This window comes from Mus caroli, chromosome 4 (assembly GCF_900094665.2).
Source record: "Mus caroli chromosome 4, CAROLI_EIJ_v1.1, whole genome shotgun sequence".
In the NCBI taxonomy this organism is placed as follows: domain Eukaryota; kingdom Metazoa; phylum Chordata; class Mammalia; order Rodentia; family Muridae; genus Mus; species Mus caroli.
In genome coordinates, this window is record NC_034573.1 from 53011797 (window position 1) to 53025624 (window position 13828).

Genomic DNA, 13828 nt, shown 5'->3' on the forward strand with positions numbered 1-13828 from the left:
TTTCTTTCTTTCTTTCTTTCTTTCTTTCTTTCTTTCTTTCTTTCTTTTCCCTTCCCTTCCCTTCCCTTCCTTTTCTTTTCTTTCTTTCTGCAGGGTTTCTCTGTGTAGCCCTGGAGTCCTAGAGTCCTAGAACTTGTTCTGTAGACCAGGTTGGCCTTAAACTCAAAAATCCACCTGCTTCTGCCTCCCAAGTGTTGGGATTACATAGTTATAATTCCGTTTGTAATACCTACATTTCTCTGGTTGAAAATGCTAACATGAACTTTTATGTTCATAGACTATACTTAAAAAATAATTTCTTAGTGTGTGTGCGTGTGTGTATGTATGTGTGTGTATGTGTCTGTATGTGGGTATGTCCATGTGTGTACAAGTATCCTCAGAGACCAGAATCATCAGATCCCCTGTAACTGGAGTGATGGGCATTTATGAGCCACTGGAAAGACCTCTTAACCACTGAGCCATATCTCCATCTCTACATATGCTATACTAAAAATAAAAATGTTTAGTATATGTGTTTCCATGTTTATTTGAGTACACATGTTCAGGTACCACTGTGCATGCTTAGATGTCAGAGACAGCCTTGGGTATCATTCCTCACCTTCCAGCTTTAGACAGGGTGTCTTTGTTGTTCGTTACTGTATATGCCATGCTAGCTTTCCACAAGCTTCTGTGGAAAGCTGTCTCTGCTTCCCATCTCAAAGTAGGACCACTAGAATTGCAGATGTGCACTGTAGTGCCTGGCTTTCCTTGGGCTGGATTTGCACTAAGGTTCTAACACTTGTGCAGCAAGTACTTTACCACTGAGCCATCTCCCCAGCTCCTAACCACTACATACTTAAGGGTCTTAGTTGTTTATCTTGACACAATGTCACTGTTAAGCTCAGGCTGGCTTTGAACTTATGATCCTCCTGACTCAGCCCCCAAGTGCTGGGGTTGGTTACAAGATGTATGCTGCCATGCCCAGCTTAATAATCATTTGTAAATATTTTGTACATTTTATACCATTTGACTTCTTGAATTTAAACTTGAAATAGTTAGTTAATGAACTATAACAGATTAGAAAATTAAATAACATAGTATTTGCCCACCAGAATTTATTGGGGGCTATTTCTTTAGTACTGTAACCAGCATATGTATAAATGTAGCGTCTTTAGCTTCTTGCCATTACCGTATGCTGACTGTTTCTTTTCTTTATTTTTCTTTTTTTCTTTGTTTTTGTTTGTTTGGTTGGTTGTTTTTTCAAGACAGGGTTTCTCTGTGTAGCCCTGGCTGTCCTGGCACTCACTTTGTAGACCAGGCTGGCCTCGAACTCAGAAATCCACCTGCCTCTGCCTCCCGAGTGCTGGGGTTAAAGGCGTGCGCCACCACGCCCGGCTCTGCTGACTGTTTCTTATGTTATCTTTTGTATTGTAAGGTATTGCTGACATCCAAGTCAGGAAGTGAGATTCCCTAGACAGTAATATGAAGTGCTGTGTAGACATCTCTGTGCTCTGGGATTTATGTGACTCTGGGGATTCTTCCTAGAATGCATGTTCTTCAACTAGCATATTCCTTAGGACACTAATGCTTTCTCTGTCTTTATTTTTCGTTTTAGGGAAATTAAAGCCAACCATGGCATTTATGTCAGGAAAGTTGAAGATTAAAGGAAACATAGCCCTAGCAATCAAATTGGAGAAGCTAATGACCCAGATGAATTCTAGACTGTGAAGGACAAGAAGTAACAGTGTTGACTTTCTTCAGAAGTAAAAAGCTCAGCAGTAGAAATCTGCTGCCTCCCCCACTGTCGTGTAAGGACATATAAGTTTGTTCTAGAAAGAAGTAGAATTTCTGTATCTATAAGATTTGAAATTGTAACTAAAACAACTAACCAATCACATACAAGTTTAATTAAGTGACATCCTAATATATTGTGGTTTTTCCAAGTTTTCCCCTCTATGCCTTTATTTCATTCATTGCTTTCTTGCAGAAAAGTATGTATCATGAACAACCAATTGGTATCAAGCAATAAAATTAGCTGTTTACAAAACTTCTTATGTAAAATGAAGCTACTTTATCTCCACAAAGACAGTTGCGTGAGGGTTGGGTGAAGAACTGCAGTATCATTTCTTTCTGTAACCCTGACTGGCTTGGGGCTCACCCTGTAGACTAGGCTGGGCACGGACTCACAGAGGTCTGCCTGCCCCTGCCTCCTGAGTGCTTCGACTGAAGGTGTACTCTACCACCACCTGGCTTTTTTTTTTTTTTTAAAGGACTTTTGTTTTGCCTGGCTGTGTATTATGAACTTCAGTGCATAATACTTGCAGGTGAAATCTTGTTTAACTTATTATAAGCATTTATATTATTGATACTATTCTAGATATCTTAAATTTTTCAGCTTTTCTTTTTTTTTCCAAATGGGTTAACCCAATTGGTTAACCTGCCTCAGTTTTCTTAGTGCTATTATTATAGACATGAGACACAATGCCTGGCTTTATTGAGTTTTCAAGTACTAACATATAGAAATATAATTAATTTTGTGTGTATGCCTTATGCCCTACAGTAGTCAGATCTACTCATTACCTTTAGCAGCTTCTTAAAAACAGATTCTTTAAATCATGTTATCTTCAAATAAAGATGAATTTATCTTTTTTCCATTCTATGTGCCTTTTAATTTCTCTTTCTCGTCATTGCACTGACCCGCCAATATAATGGTGAATACTAATGGTAATAATGGATTCCCGGAGCCGGGCGTGGTGGCGCACGCCTTTAATCCCAGCACTCGGGAGGCAGAGGCAGGCGGATTTCTGAGTTCGAGGCCAGCCTGGTCTACAAAGTGAGTTCCAGGACAGCCAGGGCTATACAGAGAAACCCTGTCTCAGAAAAAAAAAAAAAAAAAAATGGATTCCCTAACCCGAGGAATAAAGTAAGACCTGTCTCAAATATCGAACTATACAAAACAAAATCAATTTTATTTAATATACAAATCACTATATAATTTATTCACTAAATGTTCCCCTCCCCCCAGAATTAAGCAACCATCATCACAATGAATTAGAACCTTTAAAAAAATTACCTTTTCCTCTCCCTCCATCCCTTCTTTCTTTTGTATCCTGTGTGTAGTCAGGGAACCACTTGTGGGGTTCTCACCTTCCACCATGTGGGTTCTCAGGATTGAACTAAGTTCATCAAGCCTTCACATTCTGAGCGATCTTGCAGGCCCCAATCAGAATGTTTTATCACCCTTCCCCAAACATACACTTTAATATATGTCCCCCGTCAACAAAAGATTTCAGTCCTATGCAACCTCCTCTTGCTCCTGACTTGCCTGTTCTGGACTTATGTGGAGAGTCACACTTCATCACTTTCCTAATAGGCTTCCTTCACTTGGTGTAATATTCTCCAGGTTTATTCATGCCATATAGACATCAAATTTTGTTTGATACATTTGTATCAAACATGCATTTGGGGGCTTAACGTAAGTTACTTGAAATCCTGTCTTGCCCTGTCACCTTTGGCTGACTCAACCCTTTCCTTCTCAGACAGGAATTCATGCTACGTATAATGGCTCTGCTAAAATTCTGCTATAGTGGTTGAAGATATAGTCCACTTGTTTTTCATACCCATGACTCAAACCAAACATACTTGACAGCTACTAACCACAATTAAAACAAAAACAACAAGCCTAATAAAACACCATCATAGTCTTGGGAAAAAAATCTCTTTGCCAATGTTTTCAAAACCCACCCAATCTGTAACCTGTCAATGGACCTAATGAACAAACACGGTACCAAAGATTTCATTTCTTTTTAAAAATTATTTAATTTTATGTTTAGGAGTGCTGTATATATGTGTACCATCTGTGTTCTTGGTGCCCATGGAGGTCAGAAGAGGGCATCAGGTTCCTGAAACAAGTTACAGATGGTTGTGAGTCACCATGTGTGTGCTGGAACCAATCCTAGGTCTTTTTTTTTTTTTTTGAAAGATTTATTTATTATCATATGTACACTGTAGTTGTTTTTTAGACACATCAGAAGAGGGTGTCAGGTCTCATTACGGATGGTTGTAAGCCACCATGTGGTTGCTGGGATTTGAACTCAGGACCTTTGGAAGAGCAGTCAGTGCTCTTAACCGCTGAGCCATCTCACTAGCCCAATACTAGGTCTTTTGCAAGAACAATAAGAGCTCTTCACCACTGAGCCATCTCTTCAGCCCCAATTTCATCTCTTTCTGCTTCTTTCTTGCCCACTAGCTGAGTGTCCTACTCTCTCCAGATGTGTTAGCCTCCTGTCAGCACCTCCAATCTTCTTGAGATCTGAGAAGAATAAGTTCGTGCTTTATTCATTTTGGATCCTGAATCTAACTTTTGGTCATGGCTCTAGAAAGTCACTATTTTGGATTATAGTCAAAACAAAACAAAACAAAACAAAAAAAACCCACAACAAAATCACAATGAACATTACTTAATTCCTGTACTGTCAACTAAATTATACAGATTGATGGACATTTGAGGTTTTCAAGTGGGGCTATTATGAATAATGCTACCTGTGAATGTTTAAATTATTTGTGCTGATATATTTTTAATTCTCTTGGTTATATAGCTAGAAGTTCTGCAGTGTTGTATGGTAATTTTAACCTTTGGCAGAATTGCCATTTCAAAAGTGCATAGCACCCTTCAATCCCATTAGCACCAAAGTGGAGTTCTTCTACCCACATCCTTATCAGAGAGTGTTTCCTGCCTTTGTCATTTTCATCTTAGTGGATGCACACTTGCCATCTGTCTTAGGAATTTACTGCTGTGAACAGACACCATGACCAAGGCAACTCTTATAAAAAAACAACATTTAATTTGGGCTAGTTTGCATGTTCAAAGGCTCAGTCCATTATCATCAAGGTGGGAGCATGGCAGCATACAGGCAGGCATGGTGCAGGAGGAGTTGAGAGTTCTATATCTTCATTTGAAGCATTCTAGCAGAATACTCGCTTCCAGACAGCTAGGACTAAGGTATTAACACCACGTCCATAGTGGCATACCTACCCCAACAAGGACACACTTCCAAATAGTGCCACTCCTTGACCCAAGCATATTCAAATTACCACATTCCACTCCCTGGCCCCATAGGCTTGTTCATACACATGAAGTTATGGGGACCATATCTAGCCATAGCATAATAAAAAAGTACATTTAGTTCAACTTCCAAAGTCCCCATAATCTATAGAAGTCTCAACAACGTTAAAAGTCCAAATTTCAAAGTCTTTTGAGATCCATCCAATCACTTATCAGTAATCCCAAAAGCAATACAGCTAGGCAAACTCTGCATCTTTATGTCTGATGTCAAAGCAGTCTTCAGATCTCCACTTCTTTTTCATCTTTGTTGACTAGAACAAAGTTCTCTCTCCTGGGCTAGTTCTTCTCCCTGATAGCAGCTTTCCTCAGCAGATACACCACAGCTCTGTCATCTAACATCTTGGGATCTCCAAGGCAACTTCAGTGCTACAGTTTCTTGTCCCAATGTCTGGGTTCACACACGATCTTCTGGGATCCTCCAAAGGGCTTGGGTCACATCTCCAGCTCTGCACTCTTGTAGCACTATAGGCTCTGGTTGACTCCACTCCACCACTGATGTTGTTCTTAGTGGTCATCCTATAGTACTGGCATCTCCAGTACTCTGGGGTCTTCTCCTGCAACTAGGCTTTACCAATAGCCTCTCATAGGCTCTCTTCATGGTGCCAAACCTCAACTCCTTTGCATGACTCCTTCAGTCCTGGGCCATCAATTACAATTGAAGCTGCACCTTCACCAGTGGCCTTCCCTGGCCTCTCACAGTGCCAAGCCTCAATAGCTCTTTATGACCCCTTCATACCTTCAAAACCAGTACCACCTGGGTGACTCTTACACATTACCAAGTCCAACTGCAGCATGAGGTACAGCCTTAGCTACCTCTGGAGCACAGCTTTTTTTGTGATCTCAGAAAATACTTCCCAAAAGATTTCACCTCAGTGAAATTTCACCTCTCTTCTTAATCACTGCTTTCTTAGCTCCAGCTAACCAGCACCAATTGTCCCAGTAGTCCCTTCTATTCTGGACTCTAAAGCCAGGGCCACATGTCTGAAGCTGCCAAGTTCTGCTGCTTGCTGGGGCTGGAATACCCCTCCCTCCTTATTCTATTACCAGCTTTTAGCTTTCCAACTCCTTCACTGCCTAAACTTGGCTGTCAGAGAACTTGCTCTGTAGATTGTCCTTGAACTCAGAGATCTGCATGGCTTTGTCTCCTTAATGCTAGGATTAAAGGCGTGTACCACCACACCTGTACTTAAGCTTTTCTTCACCTAGAACTTGCTCTGTCCCAAACTGGCCTTGAATTCAGAGATTTGCTTGGCTTTGCTTCCTGAAATTAAAGTTGTGTACAACCCTGCCTGAACCTAATTTTAGCTGGGTGGGATCATGCCCCAAAGTCCTACTCCCTTAATCTGTTATCTTCTAGAACATAGGATTCAGCTCCTTTCTACTTCCTAGTGTCCCTTTAATACTTAAACCATATGTATTTTTCCTTTCTCGGCTTGCTCCTTTTCATTAAAATGGTCTTCATAAGAGTGAATTTAGTAATCTTGTGACAGAATTTATAGCAAGCTGTTTTGAGGCTTCCTTTTTCTTTTTTTTTTTTTAAGATTTATTTATTTATTATATGTAAGTACACTGTAGTTGTCTTCAGACATTCCATAGAAGAGGGAGTCAGATCTTGTTACGGATGGTTGTGAGCCACCATGTGGTTGCTGGGATTTGAACTCCGGACCTTTGGAAGAGCAGTCAGGTGCTCTTACCCACTGAGCCATCTCACCAGCCCGAGGCTTCCTTTTTCAAAGTAGTTAATCTAAATCTCTTCACCTTAGTCTCAGGCAGACTCTTCAGCCAATGGCAGAAAACAGTCACATTCTTCACCGAAATACTAGAAAAACAGTCTCTATTCCACATACTGAAATTCTTCACTGAAACTTCATGGGCTTGTCTGCCCAGTTTAAATCACTCTCAGCAACAAAGTCTTCCATATTCCTACTAGGATAGCCCGTTAAACCCCACTTAAAGGATTTCACTACTTTCCAAATCCACATTCTGCCAAACAAAAGCATAATCAGGCCTATAAGAGCACTACCCCACTCCTGGTACCAACTTCTGTCTTAGAGTTTTATCACTGTGAATAGACACCATGATCATGGTAACTCTTATAAGGATAACATTTAATTGGGGCTGGCTTACAGGTTCAGAGGTTCAGTCCATTATCATCAAGGTAGGGACATAGCAGCCCAGGCAGGCATGGAACAGGAGGATCTGAGAGTTCTACATCTTCAGCTGAAGGTTGCTAAGAGAAGACTGGCTTCCAGGCAGCTAGGACTAAGATATTAAAACCCACAGTGACATACCTACCCCCAAAAGGCCACATCTTCAAATAGTGCCTTTCTTTGGGCCAAGCATATTCAAACTACCCTATTGTGGTTTTGGTTTATATGTCCCCAGTGGGCTCTTTTTGGTTATTTTAAAATCCTAATGTGTACTAAAATCCTCCATTCTGTCATGTATGACTTGATCATATTAATCACAGCTATTCTAAGGGTCTATCTATTGACCAGGACATCTGGGACATATTTATATGTTTGGACTGTCCTCTTTTTCATTTTGGATTTTATTCTTTTTTCTTATCATATGTGATGCCAGCTATCACGTATTATTTTAAAAAAAAAAAAAAAACCTCCTCCACCAGAGATTTATTTTTCGCAGACAGAATATTGGAACTTCAAGAGCCAGGGATGGAAGTAGTTCAAGGCTTAGTTGTAGGCCCTGGTGAAACCAATTTAATCTGATTTTGCTCAAGACAATCTGGTTCATCAACAGCCTCAGTTGAGGCACTGAGGTGTTTAACCAGGACCACCTTTCTATTTAATAACTCTTTCCAGTAGTGTCTTATTTAGAGTTACTACTACTGTGATGAAACACCAAAAGCAAGATGGGGAGTAAGGCACTTAAATTTGGCTTATATTTCCACATCACAGTTTATTATTAAAGGAAGTCAGGACAGGAACTCACACAGGGCAGAAATCCGGAGGCAGGAGCCGATGCAGAGGTCATGGAGGAGTGCTGCTTTCTGGCTTGCTCCCAGTGGCTTGCTCAGCTTGCTTTCCTCCAGAACCTGGGACCACCAGTGCAGGGATGGCACCACCATAGTAGGCAAGACCTTCCCACATCAATCACTAATTAAAAACATTTCTTTTTTTTAATATTTATTTATTTATTATATCTAAGTACACTGTAGCTGTCCTTGGATACCCCAGCAGAGGGCATCAGATCTCACTACGGATGGTTGTGAGCTACCATGCGGTTTCTGAGATTTGAACTCAGGACCTTCAGAAGATCATTCAATGCTCTTAACTGCTGAGCCATCTTACCAGCCCAAGAACACTTCTTACAAGGTGGCCTACAGCCAGGTCTTATGGAAGCATTATCTCAATTGAGGCTACCTCCTCTTAGACGACCCCAGCTTGTGTGAAGTTGACATAAAACTAAACCAGCACCATGAGACAGCTAAAGATATCTGTTTTACAATGTTTTCGGTAGCAGTTTTTTTTCTTTTTTTTTTTTTGTGGTTTTTCGAGACAGGGTTTCTCTGTATAGCCCTGGCTGTCCTGGAACTCACTCTGTAGACCAGGCTGGCCTCGAACTCAGAAATCCGCCTGCCTCTGCCTCCCGAGTGCTGGGATTAAAGGCGTGCGCCACCACGCCCGGTGCAGTTTTTTTTTCATTGCTTGGTTTCTTGTTGCTTGTTTTGCAGGTAAGGAATCTACAAGTTCTTAGACAAACTGGTATATAGAATAACCATTTTTAATAGCAAATACATACAGTTAATTGTGGCAAAAGTAGAATATGAAATTTAGTTTCTTAATCACTTTTAGTATATAGTTATGTTAAATATATTTAAATCTTTTTTTAAAATTTTTTTGTTTTTTTTTTTGAAACAGGGTTTCTCTGTGTAGCCCTGGGTATCCTGGAACTCAGTAGCTAGCCTCTGCCTCCCAAGTGCTGGGGTCAAAAGTGTATCACCACTGCCTAATTATATTTACAATCTGTCACATTCTCATTTCTCACCTAGGAATGATTAAGATTTCTTACTACAGGAGGGGTAAGACCAAGATTTGGATAGTACCTAAGGCTACCATTATACATGTTTTGGAAAGGGCTCAGTGCTGTGAGAAGAAAAGGGAGTCTGGAAGCAGTGGATGACTCTGAGCTCCAATAACAAACTATGTTCTCAAGATTTCTTAGTTTCTCTAAGCCTCAGTTTCTGAAAACTAAAACTACAATCATCTTGTGAACTGCAATATCACTTCTCAGTAGGTACCTGAAAATGTGGGGCTGGAGAGATGGCTCAGTAGTTGGTTTTCCAGAGGACCTGGGTTTGATTCCCAACACCCAGGAGGGAGCTCACACCCATCTGGAATTACAGTTCCAGGACATTTGACACCCTCTACTGGCCTGGGAAGGCACCAAGGGCTTGCAAGGATATCCATGCAAGCAGAACACCCCCACACATAAAAACAATTAAATTTTGTATCAAATTTTCTATAGAATAGTAATGTTAATAGCACCAGTTTTGTAGCGTTCCTAGGACTAACTGAATTAACAATCTACAAAGTGCTTGGCACAAACGTATCTGGGAGGTGCTATGAAAGGGTTTTTTAAACACACAGCCTTGTCTCAGTGGTGTCATGCTGTGAAGGTAGCTTTTAGTGCCTTGTGTACCAGAGTACCACTCTGAGAGTTTTAGCTGTTACAACAGCCCCACTCCTGGGGTGGGATGAATGTGTAGATACCAAACTACAGCTCTGAGCTCACTGAGTCTACTCTTGAGCCAAATACAAATGATGGCCAGCAACATGGATTCAGATTGCCCTGGAAGACATGCTCCACTGTGGAAATAGTTACATTAGCTTTTTATTTTTATTATTATTATTAGTTACAGAAGAAAGGAAGTCATAAAATCAAGGCAATTACCAAATGGCAGGGTCTGCAGGTTGGTGGATTACAGCAAAGTGGGCCAAATTTACAGGTTTCAGGTACTGATGAGATTTGTGGCTTTTGATTCAGTGGAAGCTAGCAGTCAGCAGACAATACATTTCTTCTTTCTTCTTTTTAGTATTACTATTACTACTACTATTATTATTAATGGTCGTTTTGCCAGCATGTACGTCTGTGCACCGCTGTGTCGTACCGTGGGGACTGAACTCCAGACTGTTGTGACATACAGCCGGGAATCAACTTGGTGTTCTGGAAGAGCAGCCAGTGCTCTTAACCACTTTTTTAGCCACTGCTAAAAAGACATATTAAAGAGTTTCCTAGGTCATGAGGGTATTAAGTTTGATGGGTAGGCAATAAATAAATTATTAAGCCGTGTAGAATCTTTAACACCTTGCAACATTCTTTATTTTATTTTTTCCCTGGGAACTCCAGTTTATTAGATGTGTGTGTGGATGTGATGCGGTGGGGCATTAGGACACTATGGAGTAAGTACACTGCGGGTCCCAGGCCACCCTGCACAACTCTGTCTGAGGCGTCACACACCTCTAACGCGACCAAGCTCTGCTTACTTCAAGTGTTTAGGCTGAAGTGCGTGGAGGCCAGGACAGCGGACACGCGTGGAAAGTGGCACAGACCGTGCGTGGGTTCTGTACCTGTCGGAGCGACGGGGGCCGAGCTCGGCCGGCTCGGGGCTGCACGCGTCGCTGACAGGAGCTTGGCCCGCGCCCCCTCAGGGCAGCGAGCGCCGCGGGTCGAGCGCCTTCCGCGGGCGTCGCTACACACTTCCTGTAGGTCCCGCCGCCTGAGGAGCGCTTCCGGTGCCGGCTGAAGCCGGGGTCCGAGCCCCCGCCCCGCCCCTCTCCGGCCCCGCCCCGCGCGGCCCCGCCCCGCGCGGCCCCGCCCCCGCGCTCCAAGCCGGGCGCGCGGAGCCCGGGGCGCACGGAGCGGCGCGCGCCGGTGGCCGAGCCAGGCTGGCGCCTGCGCCCCCCCTCATCGCACCACCGCCGTCACCCGCCGCGCAGCCCGTGGGGCGCCCTTCCCGCTTCACCGACTCCGGCCCCGGGGCCTCCGGCTGTGGTGCTGCCGCCCTCCGTCCCGCCGTCCCTCCCCGTCCAGCTCGGGCCGCCGGGCTCCCGCAGGCCCCACCGCCCGCGTTCCTATGGACAGACGCACAGACACCTGCAGGTGGGTGAGAGCCCGCGCGGGGCTGGGGAGCACGCGGGCGCGGGGCCTCTTTGTGTGTGGGCGGCCGCGCCGTGACCCTCAGAACCTTCCTTTTGTCTGCTCCGGGCCAGCGAGGCGGGAGGGCGCTAGGGGCGGAGGGGTCTGCGGGCGCAGAGCCGGGCGCGCACCGGTTCGCGGCCGGCGGCGTCTTGGCGGGGACTGTCGGTGCGCCGGCGTCCCCCGAGCTGGGCAGGAGGGCGGGACGGAGGAGGAACGGTCTGCCTAGCTAGTTGCAGAGTCTGAGACACCTCGGGGCTCTGCCGGACTAGCTGGGCTGTCCGGAGGTACCGGGAGGTGCGTGTGGGGCGTGTAAAGGAACGTGCGGCGCTTTGCTCCCTTATTTATTGTTTCTAACGGAGGAGGGCTTTCTCCCAAAAGCTCCCCCCAATCTGAGGCTGCGCACAGTGATTTGGGTTTGTTATCAAATAGATCAAGAAACCTAGTGTCCTGGAGAGAGGAGGTTGAGCTGACCAGCAACAAACACATCAGATCAAACAAACAAACAAACAAACAAAAAATGTTTGTGGTTTTCTTACGGCTGACTTTAATTTAAAATGTTAAAGGTCAGGCAGTGACTTAAATGGAGAAAATCGAACATGGCTGATTTTTTTTTTTTAAATATTTTTAAAGAAATTGTTTTGAAGTTTTGGAGTAAAGTTTTTTCTTGTGGTCGTTAGGATTATCACCGATAGAGTAGTCTACCTACTAAACAGTTAACTGGAGTGTCATGTAGTGACAGCTTTTACGGTAGGGCTTGCATTAGAGAGTAAAACAATGATAGTCTTTCCATGCAGGCTAAAACCTTTGTTTTCCGTTTTAAGATAGGAGATTTTTTTTTTTCATAGCATATGAAGAGAACGTGATGTTAGAAGTGATTTTTTTTCCCCAGCGGTATTTCCTTATTTTACATGATACATTTATTCCTTACATGCGTACAAACCAAGGGTTGGGTTGTTGTACGTTAGATACAGTGTTTTGAAAGGTGGAAGGTAGTAGCTCTGATTTTTCTTGTTTGATTAGCTGGCTTACTTTGTGAATAGTTGCTATGTGTTCATAAATGATCAAATAATAAATGAAGTCCATTAAGCATTCATAAAATTCATTTCACTGACTCACGTTTCAATGTAGGTATTGGGTTATGCCCTATGTTAATCTGTTTGTTCCTCACTTTTAGAAACTTTATTTTTGTCTACTGTGAGAATTCATATTGACATACATAAGTCTGACTGTTACCTGGGAATGGTTTTTGTTTTTGTTTTTAATAGTTTTGAGGAGCACTAAACAGCCATTTGGAGAAAATGGAAGATTCCTTTAAAAAGAAAATCTAAATTTGAAGGGAAAAATACTATAGTATGAAAGCTCCTTAAATTTCTATTAAGTTGTTAAAATTTTAAGAAAAAATACAATTCAGTGTACTTTTATTCAAGTACCCTATTTTTCTCATAAAAGAATTTAATATGCTTAAAATAGTGACTTTTTTGTGAGAGAAAAATTTACCCTAGATTCTTGCCCCAGTTACATTAGATTAATGATATTGTATACCGAATTTTTATAAGTTATCAGACTATATACATTTATACACACTTGATATCTAGAATATCTAGAAGCAGCTTCATCTACCATAGTTGATCAGGTTTTGTTGTGACTTCCGGTCTAGATTAGGTAAATGGATTTAAACTATACAAAGGGACAGAGCTTAGTGTGTAGCTCTGGTCCACCCTGGCCTAAACCTTTCTAGCCTCTTTTATAGAAAGCTTAAAGAGGAGTCTTGAATTGGGTCTGTCGTTATTAGGAACAGAGAGTTCTAGAACAGCGTCAGAGTCGCAGCTCTTTGGCACAGGTTGAAATACTAAAGAAGACAGGCTAGCAAACTGAATTGCTTGTTTATGTATTTATTAGACCATCAGTGGCAGCGATAAGACTAACAAAGCATCTCTGTGAAGTGTGGGGGGAAGTTCACAGTGCCAGGGCTGTGCTGGCACATTGTGCCTTTATCTGTGCTGGCTGAGAGATAATACCTTGCCTTTTCATTTCTTTTTGAACTGGTGTGTCAATGCTAATTTTTTTTCTGTATTACTAATAATGGTGTAATCAGAAGCATTCCAGAGTAGCGCATATATATATGTATATGTATACACACACACACACATATATATATAATCAGTTGGTGTCTATGAGGGCATATAAATTAATTTTTGTCCTGATTTTTTTTTTTAACCTTACAACAAGTAAATGCTCCTTGCAGAAAATTTGTGTCAACTAGCCTTTAAAATGAAGTTGCTATTTAGCTGTTTTTTTGTTTTCCTAAGCAACACTAAACTGTCCTCAGTTAAATCTGGGAGACTTAAAAGTCTACAGGCTTTTTTCAGTACTTTTATGCTTGGTACTAGTGTATTAAAATAGAAAACTGTGAGGTAACAGATTTGCTCTTTAGAGACCTGTGACTTTTCATCTTGTCTTTTTCCTATGACTTGTTTTTTCCTATGAGACTTTTGGTCGTGACTGTGTCCATGTTCTCCTGCCTGTATTGTCCCCAGCCCCCCCCCCCCGCCCCCACTCCGT

General features: G+C 42.4%; 2 protein-coding genes across 4 annotated transcripts in view; both read left to right on the top strand.

The window, feature by feature from the left end:
- The window catches only part of Hsdl2 (hydroxysteroid dehydrogenase like 2), a 42079-nt gene extending 39445 nt beyond the window's left edge, over positions 1-2634 (top strand). The window contains exon 11 of the mRNA XM_021160855.2: positions 1595-2634. Within this exon, the coding sequence (XP_021016514.1) occupies positions 1595-1707 (113 nt within the window). The 3' untranslated portion in view covers positions 1708-2634. The remainder of the gene's footprint in view (positions 1-1594) is intronic.
- An 8315-nt stretch (positions 2635-10949) lies between these two features.
- The window catches only part of Kiaa1958 (KIAA1958 ortholog), a 132508-nt gene continuing 129629 nt past the window's right edge, over positions 10950-13828 (top strand). For 2 of the 3 annotated variants that reach the window (XM_021159964.2, XM_021159963.1), the window contains exon 1: positions 10950-11227. The gene's annotated coding sequence lies outside the window, so the exon portion shown is untranslated. The remainder of the gene's footprint in view (positions 11228-13828) is intronic. The other variant, XM_029476265.1, reaches the window with a different exon arrangement.